At 47.9% G+C, this 13,452-nt stretch overlaps 1 protein-coding gene across 1 annotated transcript in view; it reads left to right on the top strand.

The window, feature by feature from the left end:
• Positions 1 to 1,053: 1,053 nt before the first annotated feature.
• The window catches only part of NLRC5 (NLR family CARD domain containing 5), a 73,355-nt gene continuing 60,956 nt past the window's right edge, over positions 1,054 to 13,452 (top strand). Inside the window, exons 1-5 of the mRNA XM_060185510.1 lie at positions 1,054 to 1,172; positions 5,454 to 5,805; positions 6,773 to 6,832; positions 9,145 to 9,213; positions 10,656 to 12,339. Of these exons, the coding sequence (XP_060041493.1) occupies positions 5,511 to 5,805; positions 6,773 to 6,832; positions 9,145 to 9,213; positions 10,656 to 12,339 (2,108 nt within the window). The 5' untranslated portion in view covers positions 1,054 to 1,172; positions 5,454 to 5,510. The remainder of the gene's footprint in view (positions 1,173 to 5,453; positions 5,806 to 6,772; positions 6,833 to 9,144; positions 9,214 to 10,655; positions 12,340 to 13,452) is intronic.

The following is a 13,452-nucleotide window of genomic DNA, read 5'->3' as shown; positions in this document are numbered from 1 at the left end:
ATTTCTTTTTTTTATATTTATTTTATTTATTTATTCCCTCTTGTTGCCCTTTGTTGTTTTATTGTTGTAGTTATTATTGTTGTTGTTGTTGTTGGATAGGACAGAGAGAAATGGAGAGAGGAGGGGAAGACAGAGAGGAGGAGAGAAAGATAGACACCTGCAGACCTGCTTCACCACCTGTGAAGTGACTCCCCTGCAGGTGGGGAGCCGGGGTTCAAACCGGGATCCGTATGCCGGTCCTTGTGCTTTGCGCCACCTGCGCTTAACCCACTGCTTTACAGCCCGACTCCCCTCTTCGTTTATTTCTAATAGTTCTTAAATATGTTATGTTAGAATGTACCCTCTCTATGTAAATTATTGAAAGCCCTGGAACTATGTGGTTTCATCCCTCACATCTGATAGATACCCATTCAGTGCACATACCAGTCTCTTTCTTTTTCTGTCTCTATTCCACACACTTTTTAGCCGCCATTTTCCTTGTCCATTCTATACTGCTAGACAGGATCTCAGAAGTCAGGTGCCACATGCATGTGTGCCAGAGTGTCACTTTACTGTCCCCTTTGAGAGACTGAGATCGATGCCTCTGGGTTTTCTCACTAGGAATGTTTATGCTTGATCATATAGAAAAATACACTCTCTCATAATGAGAAAAAAGTCTGCTGATCTAACCTTTTTTTTTTGGGGGGAGGGGTATTGAGAAAGGAAGTTGGCATCTGCTGTGAGGATGATTCCATCTTCATTTGAATAAATTAGCTGTAATGAATCAACCAGACTTGAAAGGTGCACTGTAATGCCATGGGTGAATATCGGAGTTGGCAAAGGGTTGTCCTCTCTGCCAGGTGTGGCAAGAGGTGACACCAAGCAGGGTTGGGCTGTGCAAAGTCCAGGCCCTAGAGGAGCTGTTATTGGGGAAGGACTGGACCTGCACAGGAGGTGAGGAGACTAGTTCCGGCCGAGAGTCCTCAAGGTGTCTCTGAGAGCTTGGTACTTGCCTTCCAGCAGTCCTTCTGAGACTTGGGGCAGTGGGGAAAACTCCTTGTTCCCTCTCTCCTCAGGGACCTGCATTATGAAGTCATCTGCGATTCTAGTTCCCAGCAAAGGACGTAGCCCAGGCATCCTCTGCACCCCCTCCACATAGACCAGAGGATATCTATGATGAAACAAGAAGCCAAGTAAGCCAACCTTCCCCATTTGGGTTGTCTCCCCTCCCCGACTCCCACGTACCCCTTCCTTTCTCACCACACAGATTTACCTCAATGAGCTGCCCTTAACAAGTAACATATCTGCCATTAACTACTTGTTCAGCATGAAAGTGAAAACCGGTGATACAGAAAACCCAGAAAGTCGTTGTGACAGCACCTGATCTAAGTCAGCAGTTGAACCCAGGGCCTCCTGCATGTGAAACAGGTGCTCTTACCACAGAGCTACATCCTCAGTCCTAATCTGCAAAGTTGGCAGACCCTGATAGGGAAGACGTTCACGGGCATATTGTGAGTGTGGCCAGTGAACAGAGGTGGCTTTATGCTGTGGTACAGCCAACCCCCAGGGTTCCAGTAGCTCACAGCAATGAAAGTGGATTACTTTCTTCCTTTGGGACTGGGACTTCGGCTCTACTATGTCCTCTTCCCCGGACCCAAGCTAGAGGAGCAGCCAGAACACAGCCGACCTCTGAAGGAAAGGAATAAAGAGAACATTTGCTTTTAGTGTCTATCTCTATCCCAAATAGATAATTAAATATTTTTTAAAAGGGGCAGGGGAGGAAGTGGTGGCACAGCTGGTAGAGCGCACATATCACAGTATGCAAGGACCAAGGTTCAACTAGCCTACTCCCCACCTTCGCGGGGAAAGCTTGACGAGTGGTGAGGCAGTGCTGTAAGTGTCCCTCTTTCTCTCTCAATTTCTGGCTGTCTCTATCCAATAAATAAATAAAGATAATTAAAAAAAAAATCTGCACAGGGCCTGCAAAATAGCTCACCTGGATAGTGCACTGCTTTGCCATATAGACAACCCAAGTTCAAGCCTGACCCCCGCTACATTGAAGGAAGCTTCAGTGCTGTGATCTCTTTCACTTTCTCTGCCCCTCTATGTATTTATTTATTTATTTACTTACTTACTTATTTTACCAGAGCACTGCTCAGCTCTAGCTTGTGGTGGTATGGGCGATTAAATCTGGGACTTAGGAGCCTCAGGTTAAAAAAAAAAAAAAAAAAAAAAAGAAGAGTCTCTGTATAACCATTATTCTATCTACCCCTGCCCTCTGCCCCTCTACTTTCTGTGTCTCTATCAAACAAAACAAAAAATTCTGCACAGAGGTGACATGCACAATCTATGAATATTTTCTTGGTTACAGCAAGTTTTATGCCCGAGCCCAATTTCAGGAAGCAGGGAAGTGGGGTCTTACTGAGTATCTGGAAATAGAACACCAGTGGATGTGATGTCTACTGCAGAGAAGTCATTACAGACTGTGCACATGAAGGCCAGTCTCCTATGTCTGGGGCTGAGGATTTTTCTGATCCTCTGTCTCCAGGGTTCTTTCTCACAGATGTCTCAATGACTGGTAATGATATAGTGTGCTTCTCCTCACAGAGGTGTTTATCCTTAAAGAGCTCCATGCTCCACCCTGAGGCGGGAGCACTAGTGGCAACAAAGGCATTCTGTTACACCACCTAGAGGGTGAAGAACTCTTCCCCAAAATCTCACCACCCAGGGCCCTCCTGACTTCCTCCTAGAACCTTGGTGTCCCAGCTGGTTTCAGTATGGACAGCATGGACTTTGGACATTCTAGCCAGAAAAGAAGCTGCATTGTTGTCACAGCCTTTTGCCAAGAATATTTGAAGTCTAGTGTGTTAGCCTTTGTCTGATGCCTCCTAAAGCTTCAAGACCTTGGGAATTTACTGATCTGGGGGTAAGAAATCTTACCTCTGTGCCTAGATTTGCCAGGGAATTGTAGTATGACCTTGCGCACAAGCTTTGCATCTCTTTTTCACTTACTTATTTAATGAATGATTCCAATAGATAGATAAACAGACAGATGGACAGATAGATAACACTAAAAATTTCACACATGCAACCCCTGTGCTCCACCACTGAGCTACCACCCTTGCCACCTTTACATTTCTTTTTTTAAAAAACATGTTAAGTGATAGAAGCCAAAATGTGAAGGATGAATATGGGATTGCCTCACTTGTAGGCAGAAATTAATTTACTTTTCTGCCTCCAGGGTTATTGCTGGGGCTCAGTGCCTGCACCACAAATCCACTGCTCCTAGAGGCCATTTTTCCCCCCTTTTGTTGCCCTTGCTGTTGAGACTTGTGGTTATCATTGTTATTGTTGATGTTGTTCGTTATTGGATAGGACAGAGAGAAATGGAGAGAGGAGGGGAAGACAGAGAGGGGGAGAGAAAGACAGACACCTGCAGACCTGCTTCACTGCCTGTGAAGCGACTCCCCTGCAGGTGGGGAGCTGGGGGCTGGAACCGGGATCCTTACACCAGTCCTTGGGCTTGGTGTCACGTGCACTTAACCCACTGCACTACCGCCCAAGTCCTGAAGTTATTATTTTTTCTTGAGAGATATAGGAGAGCGTGAGAGATAGACCACAGCACCAAAGCTTCCTTCAATGTGAGAGGGACTAAGCTTGAACCTGGGTCATGCACATGGCAAAGCAGTACACTATTCAAATGAGCTATTTTTGCTGGCCCCTTTACCTTTCTTTTATCTCAATCTTACCATCTGTCCAAAGAGTGGGGCTCCCACCTTTTTCAGAGTTAGAAGTGGGGTCCCTAGGGTGGTAAAGATTTGGTGAGATATATACACAAGGCACTTAGAACAGCACATGGTAAATGCTTTCTAATGTTTTCTACTAGCGTTGCACAACACGTCAGCAAGTACCTTTGATAATGTCATAGCATCTTCTGCTGTGTGATGGCCCAGAAATTAATTAACTAATCCCTGGTTGTCGGACATTTAAACTGCTTTCAATACTTAACTATTGTAAATAATATTTAGAATAAAGAGTCTTTATAATAAAGTCATATTTAGATATAACATACATGTAATAGATATAATATGCATGTAATCTATACATATTATAACTACTATATATAACACTGATTATATCTCTATAGTGTAGGATATTATATAGTGGGAAATAATATGTTATCTAGTTATAACAGTCTTCCAGTGCACAGCCTTATAATGAAATGTTTTGTGTTTTACACTCATGATTGTTTCCTAAGGCTAGAAAGTTAGAGATGGGATTGCAGGGTTAAAAGAACTGCATGCATACCTTTTAGGTTTCCGCTATGTAAGATCTATCCCCCCACCTTACCTTAACTTACTCCTACCAACAGGTTGTTTGAAAACTTTAAAGAGAAAGCGGTGTGTGTGAGGGGGACAGTTCACATTACCTAGGGCTAGATTTTACTATGAGTAGCAGAGAGCCCTCAGACAACAGTGGTTCAAAGTCAGACAGCCCAGGGCAAATAGAAAGCCCTACCCTCTACCTTCCTCACCACTGGTTTCCACCTCATGAGCCAATGCAGCTTCCCAAGTCTCAGCCATCACATATGTGATACCAGTTCATCTGCCACCCAGATCACCTGCCTCCTAGGTCACCTGCTCCCTGACCCACATTCCAGCCAGCAGGAAAAAGAAAAGAAAGGTGTATAACTCTTCAACCTACATCCAGTTGGCCAAACGGATTTACATACCTACATGTAAATGTGAGAAAGACTGGGAAATAGCGTTGATTTCAGGTGGCTGTGGAATATTCAGGAGTTCTAGTAGTAAGGAAGTACTAAGAGGAGAACAGAGGGGGATGGTTAGTTCTCTCTCTCTCTCTCTCTCTCTGCCACGAAGGTTGCTTAGAGAGTTCATGGAAACTAGAATGAATAAAGCATCTGTAGAGAGTCATAGAGAACCAGGGCACAGGCACACATAGGAATAGGTACAAGAAGGGGTGCAGAAAAAAGGAGGTTAATCTCTGGGACCAGTCCCTGAGCAGAAGCACTGAGACTCCATGAGGAGGCCACTGGTATCACAACCCTCTACCACTCAGACATTGGGGGGGGAGGGGGGCGTGTCCTTTTTTCTATCTTTTTATTCTTTCTTCTCCTTAACCTTCTCCATTTCCTTCTCCTCTTCCTTCTTCTTCCTCCTCTTCCTCTTCCTCTTCTTCCTCCCTTACTCCCCCTCCTCTCTCTCTCTCTCTCTCTCACTGATGGGATAGAGAAAAACTAAGAGGGGATGGGGAGATAGAAAAGGAGAGAGAAAGAAACACCTGCAGACCTGTTTCACTGCACATGAAGCTTGGTTGGGGGAGAAGTTCTTTACTGCCTCCCTTAGCTCCCCTCAGTTCATCTGCCTCCCAGATCACCCACCTTCTAGCTCACCTGCCCCCTGACTCACCTGACCTTCAATTCACCTTCCTCCTAATGCACTTGACCTCCACAGACCCTCCACCCATCTCCCAGTGCACCTGCCTCCCTGTGCCTGCAGGGCCCGCTCCTCATGGACCCCCTTAGTGACCAGCTGAACACCAACAACCTGTGGAGCCTGCTCGTGACACTACTCACTAAAGACCCAGAATGGCTGGACCACAAAGTGAAGTCCTTCCTCCCCAGCATGGACCTGGGCTTCGGGAACAGGGACCTGGACCCCACAAAGAGGGTTACTCAACAACTCAACAAGCTGTTAGGCCAAGGCGAGGACACCTGGCAGGGCTTCATCCACTGTGTATGCATGGAGCTGACTGTGCCGCTGCATTTGGAGGCAATGCTGCTCAGCACTTGGGGCAACACTGACGGTAAGGACCAGGCAACAGTCACATCATGGAAAGCCTTGGGGAGGCCGGGGATGGTTGGGACCCACTTTTGGCACACAGAGAGGGCGTGAGCAGATCCAAAGCAGAATTGCAGGTCTCTGGTCACTTCTTAGAGCAATGCCACCAAACGCCTAATGTCACTGAATCAGCTGGCAAAGGGTGGGGGTGGGGTGGATTGATTCTCTCCCTTGCCCACCCCAACTGCCTAGGGAGGCTGGATACCCAGAGAAAAGTTCAAGTGACTCTTTCCAAGCAGGACATTACAAATATTCTGTAACACCCAAGATGTTTCTGTTATGTGCAGCGTGACTTGAAGCACCCATAGGGTGAGGTCTCTGACTTCTACTGCTAGCTGTGTGGGCTGTAGTCTGTTCAGTAGGCATCTGCTGGGTCCCTTCTGTTTACATAGTGCAGTGGGGAAGCACAGGGCATTCAGATGGTGATGTTTCTGGGGAGAAAGCCTAATGGTTATGCAAAAATGGTTATTATGCAAAAGATTTCTATGTCAGGTTCAATCCCCAGAACCACCATAAGCCAGAGCTGTGCCATGCTCTGGTAAAAAAAAAAAAAAAAAAACGATAACAATAAAATAAGAAGTCTGCTTGCTTGCAAATAGAAATGCAGGGGGGTCATGGTGTGTGTGTGTGTGTGTGTGTGTGTGTGTGTGTGTGTGTTAACATCTATATATGTGTAAGCATGTGTGCACATGCAGATATGTAACATGTACCTGTCCATACATAAGCCCACATATGCACACACATTTTGCCCACAACTGTCTCCAAGCCTCACCACCACTTGGACTCCACACAGATAGCTGAGTTTCATTTTATTTGTCCCTGGCTGGGGACTCACGCCATAACATAAGTACTGAGCTCTACACCAAGTCAGAACTGGCTCCAGGACACCCCATACACCCCCATAGTCTGTTCTATCTCCCCTTCTCTTTCAGGACTCTCCAGCCAGCTGACAGGTGATAAAGAAAGCCAAAGTGAATCTCAGCTCCACCAAGGTGAGACTTGGGGGGTGGTATGGGGCAGGAGAGGGGCATCAAACATGTCAAGGTCAATCTCAAAGTCAGAGGAGGCTGATGTGAGGGGGTTACAGCTGTTCCCATCAACATCTCCTTACCCCTTGACCCATTTGCACAAGGACCTTTGTGGGTCTAATGTGTGTTTGAGCATGGATGGTTGCCCTCCCCCCTGAAGCTCAGCTATCAGACTCCCCTTGGCACGCCAGCCTTGTGGTAGATTGAGATGTGGCCAGAGTAGTCGGGGGAATTCCAACCTTCCTATTAGCCTTGCTGCATCACCCCACCCCTCCTCCCTCTGGTGGGCTTCGCCTTCCTTATATTTCTATCTCCCCGTTCCTGCATCACCATCCATACCTTCTCATTGCCTTGCTCTCTTTTCCCTTATAAGATATTGACCTCTTTTCCCTTATAAGATATTGACCTCATTGGCCAGCTGGCTACTTCCCCTGCACAGCTACCCCTTTATAAACTTGTAACTGCGTCAATAAAGACGTCCCGTTCTCCACAGGAGTACCCTAAGGAGGTTTGTGTATTGTCCGCCGCTATGGTATGCTAGAAGACCCCTTAGTGAACTCGCTCCTGCCTCTGCTAGCCCGTGGTTCCCCGCTCTTTGCCTGTTGGCCAACAGGCCAGGGGGGGAAGTGTGAGCCAGGATGGTTCCCCCCGCCCAGGAACCCCAACAGCCCTTGGCCCTCCCTGTGGCCTCTAGCCCTTCTCCCAGGATATGGCTTTTAAGACTGTGTCTTAGGGGGCCAAATGGTGGTACACCCAGTTGAATATACACATTACTATGTGCAAGGAGCCAGGTTTGAACCCCTACTCCCCACCTGCAGTGGGGACACTTCATGAGCAATGAAACAAGTACTGCAGGTGTCTCTGTCTCTCTCTCCCTCTATCTGTCCCTCCCCTCTCAGTTTCTCTTTGTCTTATCAAATAAAGATAGGGAAAAACGGGTGGCACAGTGGTAAAGCTTTGGACTCTCAAGCATGGGGTCCCGAATTCAATCCCTGGCAGCACATGTGCCAGAGTGATGTCTGTTTTTTTTTTCTCTCTCCTCCTATCTTTCTCATAAATAAATAAAATCTTTTTAAAAAGGAAAGAAAGAAAGGGAGAAACGGCCACCAGGAGAGGTGGATTTGTTGTACAGACAACAAGCCCAACAATAACCTTGGTTGAAAACAAAACAAAACAAAACAAAAAAAAAAATGTGTCTTGTCCCCCAGGGCTCTCAAGTGGGACCTCCTAAGAAAGTGTGAAGTTGCTGGCCATAGCCAGAATCCTCTGTCTTATTCTCACTCCCCTGTTTCTGAACCAAAAGGCCTTGTGCTCCAGCCCCCAGCCCAGTCCCTCACCACTCAGACATATAAGCCCCCAGCCCTTCTTCTGGGCCTGGGGCCCCTTTCTGCAAAAAAAACTGGGGTTAATACAGTCTTTGTGCTCTGCCTGTTTTTACCTAGTCCTTGAATATGATTATTTTATATTAATATGTGTCTGCCTGCAGCTTGTGTATGGAATGAGCTCCCCAAAGGTTCTGGGCATTTTGTCAATCCAAGTCCCCAAATACCTCTCTCTCTCTCTCTCTCTCTGTCTTTGCCACTAGGATAGTGCCTGCATAACTGCTCCTCGTGGCTATTTTTTCCCCTTTTCTTTCTTTCTTTTTGATAGAAACAGAAACTGAAAGGGAAGAGGGAGGTAGGGAGAGAAAGAAAGAGAGGGGGAGAGAAAGAAAGAGAGAGGGAGAAAAAGAGAGAGGGGGGGAGAGAGGGGGAGGGGGGAGAGAAAGAGAGAGGGGGAAAGAGAGGAGGGGAGGGAGAGAGAGAGAGACACTACAACACTATTCCACCACTTGTGAAGCTTCTGCTCTGTAGGTGGGGACTGGGAGCTTAAACAAAGTCTCTTTGCATGGTAGTGTGTACACTCTATGGGGTCACACTGCCCAGCCCCTAAAGTCTCCTCTTCTTTGATTCTTTTCAAGTTTGCATGTTTGCTGGCTACCAGGATTAGCATATTGGAGTTCCATGTCTCCACAGCTTCACCATTCCCACTAATGATTTTTATCCTTTCTTTTTGATAAGAAAATGACAAAGAGGGAAAGAAAGAAGCGGGGGGAGAGAGAAAGAAAGAGGGAGAACTGCAGCATTGCTCCACCACTCATGGAGCTTCCCCCCTGCAGATGGGGACAAGGGACTTGAACCTGAGTCCTGGTACATGGTAGCATGCATGCCCTATCATATGAGCTGCCACTCAGTCCCCTAGGCCATTCTTTTCATTCTTTTATTCATTCTTTCCAGGTCTCAAGAGGCCCCACCAGAACTATGGAAACTCACCTCGCCGGAAGCAGAGCAGGAAACAGCAGCAAGGTGGTTAGCAAAGTGGGAAGGGACCTCAATGTAGGAATTGTCCTGGGTCCAGGACACAGAGCCTAGCTTTGGCTGCCTACAGAGAAGTTTCCCAGTGCCTGGCACCTCTTTTCCTATACCACCAGGAGAGAATAATTGGTCATGGTGCTCAGTAGACATGACAAAAGTTGGGTTTGGCAAGGAAGGGCCTCCGATAGGTCACAAACGGAGTTCCCTTACATTATGTCAAGTCTGTGCCAGTTTAAGGGCAAGACCAGGAGAAACCCCTATGCCCCAAGGTAGAAGCCTGTAGGTAGGTAGACATAGGGGTTGCTGAGGACCAACCACGCCAGGGAGAGTAGAGGAGACAGACTGTCCTGCTCCATCAGTTGTCTAGACGGTTTCTCTCTTAACCAACTGCCTACCAGCTGAGAAACCACCATAAGTATATTCATAAAATCACAGATAGAAAGAGGATTCTTAACTATATAAACTAGTCACAACCACAGTCGGGCAGTGGCAGTGAGGCACCCAGTTGAGTGCACATATTACCATGTTCAAGGAACCAGGTTTGAGCCCCTGCTCCCCACCTACAGGGAGGGATGCTTCACAAGTGCTGAAGCAGGTCTACAGGTGTCTCTCTCCCTCTTTATCACCCCCACCCCTCTCAATTCCTTTCTGTCCTATCCAATAAAATAGAAAGAAAGGAGGAGGGGGAAAAAAAGGAAAAAATGGTTCCAGGAATGGTGGAATTGTACTCCTAGCACCAAACAACAGTGATAACCCTGGTTGCAATATAAATAAATAAATAAATAAATAAATAAATAAATAAATAAATGGGAAAAAAAAGAAAGAAAGAAAGAAAGAAAGAAAGGGAAGGAAGGGAAAGAAAGCTACAACCTTAGCATACCTAGTGGGTACTCCCAGCAGTGACACCAGTCCTTTCTCTGAGTTACCCAAGATCTCCCAGTGATTCAGCAATTACCAAGGGAATACATGACCTAGGAGGGGCCCAGTTCCAGTATTTATGCTTAACTAGTACCCACAGCCTCAAGTTGTTCTTGCTCACTTGTGGGCATTTTAGAGCCAGGGAGGGGCACAAATTACTCAGTAATCACTTTGAAAGCTAGTTCTAGTAAGATATCACAGAGAAATACATTTCCCCCTCCTTGTTCTTGCTGACATTGTACTCATTATACTCACCTATGGTCACAAGATAAATAGAACCATGATTCATGCTTTCATTCCAACTTCCCTTCTCAAGCAGGCCTTTCAATAGCTGTCCAAATCTGTACTTCCACAGAGCTAGTTTTTTGAGGAATTTGGACGGTGCAAGAGTCCCCTGGGTGCCCACTCCCATAAATACACAGCTGAGGTTACAGGCTCCCAACAGCTAGTTGGGGTGAAGGGATTCAGGGACCAGAGACCTTCTGGCTTTCACACTTTCTCCTTGCCCTCTGCAGGACTGGCCAAGAGGTACCTGCAGCAGCTGAGGACATACACTGAGCAGTGCTATGGTGGCAGGTCCCCAGGGTCAGGGCTGTTCCCTGCCTCCCAACAGGCCTATGTCCCCCCAATCCTGCAGTGGAGCCGAACTACCACACCCTCCCACACTCAGGAGGGGGTCGCTGTGGGGGCCTTGAAAGCAGAAGATGGCACCAACATCAGCATCCTAGACCTCTTCAGCACCAAGACCAACAAGGATCCAAAGGTGACGGTGCTTCTGGGGGAGGCAGGTATGGGCAAGACCACACTGGCCCACTGTCTCTGCCAGCAGTGGGCTGACGGCCAGCTGAAATGCTTCCAGGCTCTGTTCTTTTTTGAATTCCGACAGCTCAGCCTGATCCCGAACTCCATGACACTGCTCCAACTCCTTTTTGATCTATCCCTAAGCCCTGAGGATGACCCCCAGGCTATCTTCCAGTATCTGGAGATGAATGCCCACGGAGTCCTGCTCATCTTTGATGGATTGGACGAGGCCCTCTACCCCTGTTCCAGCATAGAGGTCACAGATCCTAAAGACGCAGGCTCACCCCTTGACCTGTTCTCTGGCCTCTGCCGTGGGACCCTCCTGCCTGGATGCTGGGTCCTGGCTACCTCCCGCCCAGGGAAGCTGCCCACCTGCCTGCCCACAGAGGCAGCCATGGCCCACCTGTGGGGCTTCGATCAACCGCGAGTGGAGGCCTATGTGAGACACTTTTTCAGTGACCAGACATATCAGGAGGCGGCCCTAGTAGAGGTTCGAGGCAGTGGAAGTCTCCTGAACATGTGTGCGGTGCCTGCCCTCTGCCAGGTCACCTGCCTCTGCCTCCAGCACCTGCTCCCAGACAGCTCCCCGGGCCAGGCTGCAGCCCTCCTGCCCACCGTGACTCAGAGCTTCATGCAGATGGTGCTCACCCTCAGCCCCCGTAGGGACCGTGGGGACTGTACCACCGACTTCCTGCTGAGCCTCAGTGAGGTGGCCCTGTGGGGCTTAGAGAACAGCAAAGTGATCTTCTCTGCGGGGGACATCCACCCATCCACAATGGCCTTTGGGGCCACCCACAGCCTGCTGGCTTCCTTCCGTGTCTGCACAGGCCCTGGGCACCTGGAGACAGGCTATGCCTTCACCCACCTCAGTCTGCAGGAGTTTTTCGCTGCCCTGTACCTGATGGTCAGCCCCAAGGTGGACACGGACAAACTAGCCTGCCACGTCACTCTCAATTCCCGCTGGCTGCTGAGGACCAATGCTAAATCCGACCTCTCTGGCCACCTCACTACATTCCTGGCGGGCCTGGCATCCTCTGCCTGCCACCCTTTCCTCCTCTTCCTGGCACAGCAGGACAAAGCATGGGTGGACGCCAGGCAGGCTGTGGTGATACAGACTCTGAAAAAGCTAGCCACCCACAAGCTCACGGGACCAAAAGTGATAGAGCTGTGCCACTGTGTTAGTGAGACCCAGGACCCCAAACTGGCCAGTTTTATTGCTCAAAACCTCCCTTCCCTACTGCACTTCCGCAACTTCCTGCTAACCTCCACCGACTTGGCTGCCCTAACCAACATCCTGGGACACAGGGATGCCCCCATCCACCTGGATTTTGAGGGCTGCACACTGGGCCCCTACGTCCCTGAGACCCTGGCAGGCTGTGAGCAGGTGGAGAGTCTCAGGTGAGAGCTAGGGCAGGAAGGAACTGGGCTTTCCAGAGGGCAGACATCCGTCAGGCTGGCAGACCTCTGCAGAAGAGACTGGGTGAGAATTGTGAATTTCAGAACAGAAAGATCCTGCCTTTGAGTCTATAACCTGTGACACAGTGAAAAAGTGTCATGCCATGACTGGGACCTCAGGAGAACAGTTGGATTCTCCTCTCATTGCAATCTCTGCATTCTTAGCAACCCCCACCCATATCTCTCTCTCTCTCTCTCTCTCTCTCTCTCTCTCTCTCTCTCCATCCACTTTGTGTTACTAGAGGCTGTTTAACTGTGGCATATATTTTTTAACCAGATTATTGCTCAGCTCTGGCTTATAGTAGTTCAGGGGATTAAATCTGGGACTGTGAAGCCTCAGGCATGAAAGTCTTTTTGCATAACTATTATACTATCTCCCCTGCCTATTTTGGCAAATTACTTAACTTTCTCTCTGCCTGAGTTTCTTCATCCCTGAGATGACTCAGTGATAGTACCTAAGACACTGGCTTGCTGTGAATATGAAAAGAGACATAATACATGACGAATCCTCCTCAGCATGGCACCCGGCACAGAGTAAAGGTTCAGTATGTGTATTATCTAGGAAAAAAAAGGGGCTAGTCTACAGTAACAAATACCCACCCAAAGACAATGGATTAAATCATGCAGAAGTTTATTTTGATTTCATGAAAGATGTAAAGGTTAATGGTCCAGACTGGTGGGATGGCTCTGTTCCCTGTGGTTATGCAGAAGCCTGGGCCTCTTCTATTGCTGCCCCCATCATTCCCTTGGGCATCTTGATCCACATCATCAAAACTAATCTATGGGCCTATCAGTGTTCTGGATTGGGGGAAGGAAAAAAAAAAAAGAACATTGATTAGATAGTCTCCATATGTTAAAACAAAGCACATCCTTTCCCCTCACACCCCACTGGTGAAAAAATAATCATAGAGCCACACAGTACTTCTAGAAAGGATGGAAAATGTCATCTCTGGCTGGGAAACCATGGTCCCAGTTATAGCTTTATTAATTTTTTAAAATATCTGTCTGTCTGTCTAAGAGATACATAGGGAAAGGCAAAGGGAGCCGGAACCAGAA

This window comes from Erinaceus europaeus, chromosome 2 (genome assembly GCF_950295315.1).
Source record: "Erinaceus europaeus chromosome 2, mEriEur2.1, whole genome shotgun sequence".
Classification (NCBI taxonomy): Eukaryota; Metazoa; Chordata; class Mammalia; order Eulipotyphla; family Erinaceidae; genus Erinaceus; species Erinaceus europaeus.
Note: the sequence above shows the minus strand (reverse complement) of the source record. Positions and strands in the feature narration are given on the sequence as shown.